This window comes from Aulonocara stuartgranti (genome assembly GCF_965226115.1).
Source record: "Aulonocara stuartgranti genome assembly, chromosome: 1".
In the NCBI taxonomy this organism is placed as follows: domain Eukaryota; kingdom Metazoa; phylum Chordata; class Actinopteri; order Cichliformes; family Cichlidae; genus Aulonocara; species Aulonocara stuartgranti.
The window spans coordinates 39,676,770-39,687,461 of NC_138939.1; the positions used below are offsets into that span (position 1 = coordinate 39,676,770).

Genomic DNA, 10,692 nt, shown 5'->3' on the forward strand with positions numbered 1-10,692 from the left:
AAAATACATAAAGTCTGTGTTTCAGGTAGGTGTTTCCATGTTATACTAGATTCTGCTATTGTCATGGTTGGCTGTGTGGCAGGCGAGCAGAAGCGGTGGACGCAAAAATGCAGGACTCTTGGAGACGGGAATAAACTGAAAACGCAGCTTTATTGCTGGAAGAATGACTGACAAAATAAAACTTACAAAAGGAAAACAAGACTCTAAAGCGAGGTGCTGGAGGACTGGACATTACAAACACACAGCAGGTTGAAGGTACGACGCGACAGGGAGCCCAGGAAAACACAGGGCTTAAATACACAGGGGAGTAATTAGGGAATGGGCGTGCGGGAGGGAGACACAGCTGGGAGAAATCAGGCTAACGAGACGGGAGAGGTAAAACTGAACACACTGACATAAGACATGAACTTTCAAAGTAAAACAGGAAATAAGAAACAAATCACAAAACCGCAAACATATCCACAGTCATCCAGGACACACATACACACACATATACATATATATACACTCTGCACAGTTATGTGTTAAAAATACAGTAGATCAGGTCCATCAGTCAGAAACGGAGCCTGGAGACGTCTGAGACAAAGCTTTTGTAGCTCTTTGTCGACGTTCCTCATAATATTTCTAAAAAAAGGGAAAAGTGAGAAAACAAACATCGTTAGGCCAACAGTGTGATTTTGTGTGCTGAATCGTGTATATGTATGTGCGTGCGTACCTGCAGGTTGTCGTAGTGTTTCTGGCTGCAGCAGTGGAGTTCCTTGGCGGTCTTCTCATTCAGGCAGAAAACAGAGCAGATGTTACAGAAAAATCCTGATTTAGGGACCACAAACTCCTGACCTGCAGAGAAGCAGAAACAGGAAGATTAGACAAGTATTAACAACACATTTGAATTTAGAGTGTGTGTGTCTGACCGATGGGGCTGTTAGGGTTGAACTGAGGCAGTCTGAAATCTGCTACAACACACGGAGACTGAGAGCGAGATGGCTTTGCCTCAGCTCCGACAAGCTCCCTCCTGCGTTTAGCCACAACTGAAAATGAAAAGAGCGACACGTTAATCATCAACGAATCTGCTACAGGAGCCACTGGGTTTATAACATATTTAAACATTCAATTATAACTCAATAATAATTGAACAAATGATTTCGATTTACTTGAAAAGCTGAAACGTTCATCGGCCACTTTATTAGGTACACCTGTTTGACTGCTCATTAATGCGACTCTCTAATCAGCCAATCACATGGCAGCAACTTAGTGATTTAGGTATGTAGACATGGTCAGGTGACCTGCTGAAATTCAAACTGAGCATCAGAATGAAGAAGAAAAATAATTTAAGTCACTTAAACGTGGCATGTTTGCTGAGCTTAGCATTTCAAAAACTGCTGATGTGCTGGGATTTTCCCACAGAAGCATCTCTAGGGTTTACATAAAACCGTCTGAAACAGAAAATATCCAGTGAGTGGCAGTTCCCTGGAGGAAATGCATTTTTGAGTTTAGAGGAGAATGAAATAACTGCTTCACGCTGACCGGAAGGCCAGAGCAAGCCAAACAACCACTTATTACAATGCACAAGAGCATCTCTGAACGCACAGCACATCCAACACTGAAGCAGATGAGCTACAGCAGCAGAAGACCACACTGGGTTCGACTTCTCTAAGCTAAGAACGCAAAACTGAGGGTACAATTCACACAGGCTCAGCAACGCTGTAAAATAAAAACGCTGCCTGGTCTGTTGAATCTCAGTTTCTGCTGTGACATTAGGATGGTAGGGTCAGAAATCTTGGATCCATCCTGCCTTGTATCAAAATCTCAGGCTGGTGATGGTGTGGGACATAGTCATCGCACCAACGGAGCATTTCTTAAACACCACATATATAAAATATATTACTACCACCAGGCTGAATGTCTGTAGCACAGTGAGGAGCACAAATATGAGATCAGAGCCACAAAATATCACAACTTGTCTTTTTATATTCACTTTACTGTGTTTTGGCTGTCAGAGCGGTGTATGTTGCTGATTTAAAGCAGCTCTTTGTACCTTTAATGTCGGCCATGCTCCATCCATCATTCTCCTCTCCCTCCTGTGTCTCGTCATCAGGACACTTGGGCTCTGGCTGCTGTCCAGCAGGGGCGGCTGCAGCATCGGGCTGGGTCCCTGCTTCCTCCTCGGTCCTCTGGCTCTCCGCCTGGCAGTCACCTTTGGTCACTGCATCAGTCGATTCTGCGGTCTTCTTGGTTTTCATTTTGAGGTTGTCACCAGAGTCTTGCAGACGCTGTTTCAGGCTCTTCAAACTGAATTTGAAAGCAAAGATGCCAGTAGGTTACCACGAAAAGAGGTTTGTTGTCACAAAATGTTCATGTGAAATAAGAAATTCCATTTCAAATTCCTAATCTAGAGTTGCTTATATCTAAATCACATGCTGCTCTTTTTGCATCTTTGGGAACTGTTTACTACAGACGACCTTGAGGAGCGTATGGTATATTTGACTCTGCCACTAAAGCTGAAAAAGAAAGATACTCACGACTCAATACGTCCAGCTTTACTGCTATGAAGAGGAGAGAAAGAAGCACAAGGTCAGACAGACATGAAGACACTTTAAAGAAAATGAAGAAACACAGTGTAAAATAAATTTCCTCTTTTTCTCACTTCTGATCGTGGGACACACTTACCAAGCAGATAAATAGTCCTTGGTGACTTTGCTCTCCATCACCTGTGTTAATCCACCAGGTTCGGCCATCTCAATGCATATCTGAGAGAACAGAACGGATATTTGAGCAACACAGTGGTACTCAATGGGTGTGCTACAGGCACGATTTGTATTGTACAGGGCGATAAAGAATTTGTCCTGGCGAGTTTCTTTACTGCCCTGTACGATAGTACAAGGCAAAGAAAAAAAAATCTTGGAGTTTTAAACTTGCAAATGGGAAATAAGTGCAAACATATTTCTATACTTTTGCAAAGTTTTGATTGAACAATAAAACCACTGAGCAAGAAACACTAAAAGAATAACTTAGCGCTGCCTCAAACTGCAGGGATCTCCCCTGCTCGATGGGCCAGGACAAAAGGCTGAACAGGTCATAAGATTACTACTTGGTTGAGAACTTGGTGCATTTCAGGCAGTCCTTCTTCACCAGTGTTTGCAAAGGCATGTGTAATTCAGATTGCCTGCCGCAGGGACTGTCTGTACATGGAATATTTAAACTTGCTCAACTCGTGTTAAAAAACCACAAAGTCTCCTTCAGACTCATTTAAAATGTTTCTCAATATGAAAAGAACAGCAGACACCATGACAAGCCTTGCAGCCTTCTGTAAAACATAAAACAGTTGCACGTGTTTATGAAATCGTACCCTGTTGGCAAGCGGCAAGAATCTGACAAAAGCAGCGATGGACGCCACCACTTCCATGATCATCATGACAAGGTCCACATTCACCTCGGAGACCTCCACACTCAGCAGCCGGTCCTCCAGAGACTCCGACTCTGGAACATGCTGAAAAACAACCAGCGTTAAGATCAGGGAGACCCGAGCCTGCTGCTTTTTTTTTTTTTTTTCTTTCTCTCAGCCTCTCTCTCGCACTTTTTTCCCGCTTCACTCTGCACGCGGGCCTTGTGCTTTACGCTGGGCAGAGGGGGGAGGGGCGGTAGTTACACTCAGTAGCACAGGAACAGAGCCAGAGAGAGAGAAAGAGAGGCAGGGACAACAACATTAGAAAGGTATAGTAATCATCCACAACTATTTTCGGTTGCAGATGATAAAGGATTGAGAAAGTTTATTCATGCAGGTCCATATGACAGAGAATATGCATGTTCTTTTAGTTTTCATATTATAATTTATATTTAATTGTGTTGTGGTTTGCAGTGTTTTGTGTTGTTTTCACTTTAAATTTGTGAAAGGAAAAAGCTGAAAATTTAAATAGTTAAAACTTGAAATGTGAATAGTTGATTTTTGTATTATATGATTTATTTATTACATTTTATGTGGAGTGAATAAATAAAAGTATATTTACGGTGGCCCCTAGAGACAAAGCACATACAAACTTCAAATCACGTATGAACTCTGAAGCATGTACAAACTCCAAAACACGTACAAACTCCAAAACACGTAAAAACACGTACAAACTCCGAAGCACGTAAAAACTCAGAAGCATATAAAAACTCAGAAGCACATAAAAACTCAAAACACGTACAAAAGACAACAGAAGTGCTCCAGGATGCTGGGCGCAGTGTTGAGCCTTTGTTATCTTGTGGCTACACAAGCCAGCAAGTACCAACGACCGGATTTGGTGTGTGGTAGTAACAGGTAAATGAACTTTTTTTTAAAATTATTTGAATATATATATGAGTGCCTGTGTATAAATACACAAACAATACACACATGCTTTCAATTGTGTAATTTAAGTGATCTAGTAGCTCTGCTTTGGAAGTTCAGTTCATGCTAGAAATGTGTTTTGGAGTTTGTACGTGTTTTGTCTCTAGGGGCCACCGCATATATTTATATATAAACATATATAAATAAAACCACTTGTTTTTACGTTAGTAATTCCTTTTGTGCATAATTTTATATTATTGTTAATAATAAATTAATTAAAGCAACAAAACAACCTGAAGAGCCGGTTCGGAGCCGAAAGAGCCGGCTCTTTTTAGTGAGCCGAACCGAAAGAGCCGGATCTCTAAAAAGAGCCGGAAATCCCATCACTAGAACAAATACAGACGAAGTAACAATAAATAGTTGATTTGAAATTCATGCATATTTTTAGTTTTTCCATTTCTTATTCAGATATTTATCAATGAGTGACTTATATGTATGTATATATTGTGCTATTCCTTACTTCTTGTATCTGTCTGTGTTACTGTTTGTACTGTAACCAATATATTTCCCCCAGGGATCAATAAAGTACTCTGAGTATTCTCATTCTAGTAATATTAGCCCAGAGAAGGATGATGCTGTGCTCACTCCTTAGAGGAGAAATCTGTTTTGATTGGGATCTGAATAGTTTGAGTGAAACAGGAGCATGCCCCCGATTTAACAGCCCCCGATTGCTCCATTTTCATACCTCACTTGTACCAGGAAGCATGTCTTGTAAAACAATGTGGATTCTGAGCATCCACTCTCCAACAGTAACTGGATTTTTGAGGTAATCCCTGGCGAAATCGCAGCACGCATCCCAGCTGTTAAAAAACACAAAGGCCTGGAGGGGAAAAATGATGCAGAGGAAACATTCAATATCAATCATTAAATTGAATTCAATTTGCAAATGCAAATTTCTCTGTATCAGCCTGCTGGGTCTACTCCTCACCCTCCTCTGCAGTGATAAAACGATTATTTTGTAGTACAGAGTCTGAACAGTCTGATCAGGGACGTAACGCCACACCAGCTTGGTGACATCCTCCTGTCTGTAGTTTCCTTCTGGCAAACCGGTCAACATGATGGTGGAGAACGTAGAACCTTGAGATTGGGCTTTCTGCAAGACACAAGGTTCAAGAACCAAAGTTTATTCGAAGAGAAACTTTGCGGTACTTTTTAAAAAATATATTATTATTACTGAGCACATAGAGAAGACAAAATGAAACCAAGTTTAGCAGAAAAAAAGAAATGTGGTTTTTGAGGTGAGTATTTGGAAAAATGGACACCTCTTGGTATTTACTCAAGGATTCCTGTTTAACACATGAAACCTGGGTTTATAAGATGCACTCACCTCAATGTCATCAGGTTCACTGACAGTTAAATACTCTAGAAGTGTAAAACAGACACAGTTAGTAACAGTCAACACTTTATATCTGGAGGTTAATTTTAGTTTCCAGCTGTTTCTCTCACCTGGGATTGTGAACCAAGGAGAGACAGTGGGGAACACAAAGGGACTAGTTGTCATTGTGATCCAATATGGTGAAGTGCTGCGTTGTGGGATGGTAATATCTTCTGTTGGGACAGTTGCACCATCAACAGCAACCTCGCTGTCTGGCAAAGCTTTGTCTGGCAATCTTGGTGCTGCACAAGCAAAAATAAGTTTTGTTAAAAGTTTTGTGGGGGAAAGAAAAGGAAAAACGAGTGGTGCAAAACAGGTTTTTAATGTTTACAATGATCCAGTAATATCAATGTTTTGACTTTTATTTGAACTTTAAGCACCTTTACAGATACCCAAGGTATCATAGACATCAGAAAAACAACGATTAGTGGGTTAGATCAAATGCCAGACTGAAAAAGTGCAGTTTAAGTAATGGCTCTGGCTCATGTGTCTGGGGCAGAGACAAGCAGAAGGAAATTGACCACTGATGGAGCAAAGATTTCTGGAGGGGCCAGAAAAGAGGTCAGAGAGATAATAAGGCAAATGAGCATCAAAGGATTTGTGGGAACCAGAATCACAGTGTTAGTGGATAAAAGTTGAGGGAATGTGTCACAATGATTGATTGTGAACAACAATAAATCAGCAGTTTTGTCTGCACTTTATCCACAGCCCAGGGGAGACCTGAAAAATCTATTCATGAGTGTTTCACAAACAGAAAGCGAAAGAAAGGTCTTACCAGATGACCTTCCATTAACTTAACCCATCTTTTTGTTTCCGTTTAAATCATATTTGTTTAAAATCCCATTTAAAAAACACTTACGCAGTGAGGTACATCCACACTGTGGTATTTTCTGTCACGGGCTGAAAGCAGGGACTCAAGCGCAGAGCAGGTTGATGTCTCAAAACACAATTTATTTACACACCCGTGCAATAATATATACAGTGACGGGAAATTCAGGGTTCCAGGGGATTAGGGGAAGGCTCTCTCTCTCTCACGCTCGCTCACGTCCTCACACACGTTCGTACCGCGGGGAGGTCACAGGTCCGGGAAGATAAGATAAGATAAGATAAGCTGGAACAGGGAAAGGGAGATATCACTCACAAATCACGAAGGCATAAAGGTGTAAGACCACGGGAGCTGGAAAGGTAGACTAACGTCAGTAGCGCAATCATCCCGCGATGAGAGGATCTGTGACCCAGCCTCAAATAGAAGACGGATAATCAGCTGATCGCCAACAGCTGTGAGAGCCAAGGGCGGGAGCCAGCTGTGAGCTCCGCCCAGGCAGAGAGATAGGGGGAGAAAGAGAAAAAAAACACAAGTGTAGCCTTGTGAGGCCGGCTGGGCAGGCACGGGGACCATGACATTTTCAGCCTTGACAATTTGTGGCCGGTGGGCCGTTTTAGAAGGCTGTACCAAACGCCAAGGCGATCAGCATCACGAAGAGACTGAAATTCGATAAACACCTGAAACACAAGAAAGAAAATGTATTCTGAACATTTTACCTTCACATTGTAAATGTTAGAAAACAAGTGCTAAGCACACGTGGAAAGAGTGAACTAAGTACAGCTTTATTGTGGAGTTCACTGGATTCAAGAGTCAGAAATCCTGGCTCAATGATGCACTGGAGCCATGCTCAACATGACCCCTGCACTAATGCTGTAATGTGATAAATACTAGTGCGCATGAGCATATGAAGAATTGCTCAGCGAGCAGCTTATCGGCAGTCTCTCTTTACTATCGCTATAGTTTTGCAGTTGTGCTTTCCTCAAGATAAGTAGCATCCAAATCTAGACACATTATCTCTTTTGAAGGATGGATTTATGAAGGTTGGTGCACGTCCTTTAGTTTGGTGTGCAAGCGGTTAATCTGTCAATTTTTCTGTATGGTTAAGATTACACTTACACAAGCACATATCTCACACAGCCTTTCACAGACTTCTAACACATGCACTTGTTGGCATTTATGAGTGTGTTTATACCTTGTTGAGAAGAGGCAGGTAGTTTCTTACACAATCCATTTTTTTCAAAGCTTCTCTGAGATGCCGGGACTCGCCTGGCGAGATGTTCCTGATGTAGATTAATCGTGCTCCATTGTCAGTCACTTGCTGCTTCGAGAAAACCGGGTTAACGTGAAAAAACAACAACCCCACAAACAGTATGACATTCCAAACATTCTTATACTACAGCTCCAAGATCAAGGCCATAAGTTTGCACTTATATTCACACAGCAGGTATGCACCCTGGCAGCTATCTTCATTTTCCAAACAATTTATAATTGCAGCTCTCGCTGTTTTTGATAACACTGGTTGAAAAAGTATTTAAACTAATGTACACACAGTGCCGTGGAAAACGCATTTGGCTCGTTCCCAATTATCGTTAAACAAATGTTTAAAAAAATACAAAATGCATTTTTAAATGAGGATTTAATCTATTCCAGGAAAAGAGTTCTCCAAACCTTTCCTAGCCCTGTGTGAATATCTGAAAAAACGGGTATGTCCCCATTTTTCAAGGTGTTTTGACTTGGATGTGAGTGCTTCCAGTTATGACTTTATACTCTGACCAATAAATCTAAAGGTATTCGAGTGCAGTCTTTGTTTCTGAGATATGTGCGTTACTTACATAGCATAGCCGTTTCATCAGAGACTTATAAAACTCAAGCTGAAAGAAAAAAAACAGTTCAAAATCATTACATCACTTCGGATTCGGTTCGATTTATTTCAGCTTAAAGGTATTTTTTTCTACAAAAAGAAATATTTTTTACATTTATAATCACACTTTAAATAAACAAGCAGAAACAAATATTTTCAAATAATTGTAATAACATCTGTCACAACAGTAGATTGCATTATCTACACACAGTGCTTACCGGCGTCATTAAAATGTTGCCCTTCTCAACCTGCAGTCGAAGTTTAGAACCACTGAGAATAAAATCGTGATTTTCTGATGCTAGCACGATGTTTTTAGCTGCCACTGCTGTCGGCATGAGGGCAAAAGCCTGAAGGAAAAACAAACAACCAAACACTGATTTTTACTGAATAACCATGAAGACAGGCACTCACAAAATATGTATTAACTAACTAAATGTTAGTTAGGTCGTCTTAGAAAAGAGATTTAGAGCGCCATTAAAATGAAGGTCATAACCCAGCCCAATGCAAACTGGTGCTTACCATGCGTGCCTGTGGTATAACGTAGATCGTGTCGTCGTAATACTCAAATCGGTGTCGAGTGAGCAGACCGGCGATGTCCTCCTCTGCGTAACAGCCATCGTGATACTCTGGCAGGTTGCTTATTAACAGCACCTTGTAATCAAGCGAAACAAGCTGTGCAAACGAAAAGAATTTCAGGATCAGTTCACAATTGCAATGGAAGAAATTCCAGACAGAAATCTGAAAAATGCAAACATTAACTTATAAACCTCACTTTGAGCACTGTCTACAACTATGAACACAATCAGGTACCTATTACAAAATGTTTCTGATGCTAATTTTCCTTTACTTCTTTTTTTCTTTCTTTGTTTCACGTAGTGCAGCTCTACCTTGACTCACTGACAAAAAAGGCAGTAAGAGTCAGCTATGAAAGTACTTTTCATTTAAGGTGGATCCATAAACAGTGATAACTGATTCCCAAAAGGCAATGTGTAAACAGCACTATTGCACATGTCAAACTTGGGAAGGAAAAACCTTTTTAAGCACTCAAAACCACCATGTCCTGGTTGACTGTGCATATAATTTGAACATGTTAAACTAGCTTTTCAATAAAGGAGTTTTAGTATGTGTTAGTACATGAGATAATTGTTTTATTACAATACTAAATTGGTAACCAAGAATGGTGCAATTCTATTGGTGTCTATACTGACTACAAAATCTCTGGTATTGCGACATCCCTAGTGAATTTTTAACATTTTTCTACATTTACACCTACTTGAGCCTCCGTAGCCTTGGCTGTATTTTTAGGTGCCACTGCAGCTTCCTTACAAACACACACACAACGAACATACATTAGTTTGTATTACTACCAAAACTGTTAAGTTACTACATTCACACTAAGAATCATACATGAGCACTTGTCATGAGCTTACAAGTATTTACAGACAAGTTGGAGTCTTCCATGCAAACCACAAGCAACTGTGGCAACTTGCAAGCAACCAGTGCGATTCCAAGGATGTTTTCAGTGCAATGTGTATATATAGATTTAAAAAATGCATAATGCAACACAGCAAAATAAAAACAAAGTACAGTGTGTATGCTTTCATAGCATTAGACTTGAGCGGAAGCTTCCTGACATGGGGATGACTATATAAAAGCTCAGTATAATCCAAAGTAACTATGAATTTGAGGGGTGCGAGACTGTAGAAGAAATGTAAGGATAACCAACTGACTTTAAACCGCATAATGAATGCAGGACTACAACCGTGAACGGACAGTATATTTATAGAGAATTGTAGCTACGGTGCATAAATATCTATCTTAGATTGCAGAAGCAAACCAGGAGACAAACAGGAGAGGAACTTTCTCTCGATTCACAAGTAGGTCAATGAACTCATCCATCTATAACAGTGACAGGGGCGGATCTAGAAGGGTGGCATGGGGTGGCAAGTGCCACCCTAAAATGATCCCTTGCCACCCCAAGTGCCACCCCAGTTTTGCATATGACAGTGTTGTTTATTAAAATAAGACAGCATTAACAGTTTGAACGTAGTTACAGTCAACAGTGAATATAAATGCTAAAACTGAAAATATTGCATAGTGTTCCCCCCTCCACCATTAACAAATGGTTCAGCCCATAGCAGGACCGGCTTTTTTCTTGTTTTCAGTAGCAAGCGATGCTTATGATTGTGCCAGAGCACATTCTGAACAACACCATGGGAATTTCGCTTTTTACACAGGTGGGTGGATGTTACACTCTGGAAATG

General features: G+C 40.7%; 1 protein-coding gene across 9 annotated transcripts; it reads right to left on the reverse strand.

Annotated features, from left to right (window-relative positions):
- Positions 1–374: 374 nt before the first annotated feature.
- Positions 375–9,695, reverse strand: LOC309705279 (uncharacterized protein). Of its 9 annotated transcripts, none has more exons than XM_082530992.1 (15): positions 8,948–9,695; positions 8,647–8,775; positions 8,400–8,438; positions 7,346–7,885; positions 7,159–7,244; positions 6,601–6,641; positions 5,694–5,983; positions 5,052–5,459; positions 3,347–3,487; positions 2,668–2,747; positions 2,520–2,543; positions 2,036–2,289; positions 912–1,028; positions 716–837; positions 375–624 (listed from the first exon to the last, which is right to left on the reverse strand). In XM_082530992.1, exons 7-15 carry the CDS (start codon positions 5,865–5,867, stop codon positions 550–552), a joined length of 1,395 nt encoding a protein of 464 aa, XP_082387118.1. In that variant the 5' UTR covers positions 5,868–5,983; positions 6,601–6,641; positions 7,159–7,244; positions 7,346–7,885; positions 8,400–8,438; positions 8,647–8,775; positions 8,948–9,695; the 3' UTR covers positions 375–549. The 9 variants fall into 9 exon arrangements, with proteins under 9 accessions (XP_082387118.1, XP_082387123.1, XP_082387124.1 ...); XM_082530997.1 differs by having other exon boundaries at positions 5,694–5,728; positions 5,813–6,641; positions 8,948–9,694; XM_082530998.1 differs by having other exon boundaries at positions 5,052–5,186; positions 5,295–5,459; positions 5,694–6,641; positions 8,948–9,694.
- Positions 9,696–10,692: the final 997 nt, after the last annotated feature.

Excerpts from the sequence above, each read along its gene's own strand:
- LOC309705279 (XM_082530991.1), bottom strand. The coding sequence starts at position 5,867 with ATGACAACTAGTCCCTTTGTGTTCCCCACTGTCTCTCCTTGGTTCACA. Across the intron at positions 2,290-2,519 it reads AAAGCTGGACGTATTGAGTC|TTTGAAGAGCCTGAAACAGC; the intron begins GTGAGTATCTTT and ends TTTCAAATTCAG. Across the intron at positions 1,029-2,035 it reads GAGCATGGCCGACATTAAAG|TTGTGGCTAAACGCAGGAGG; the intron begins GTACAAAGAGCT and ends TTTCATTTTCAG.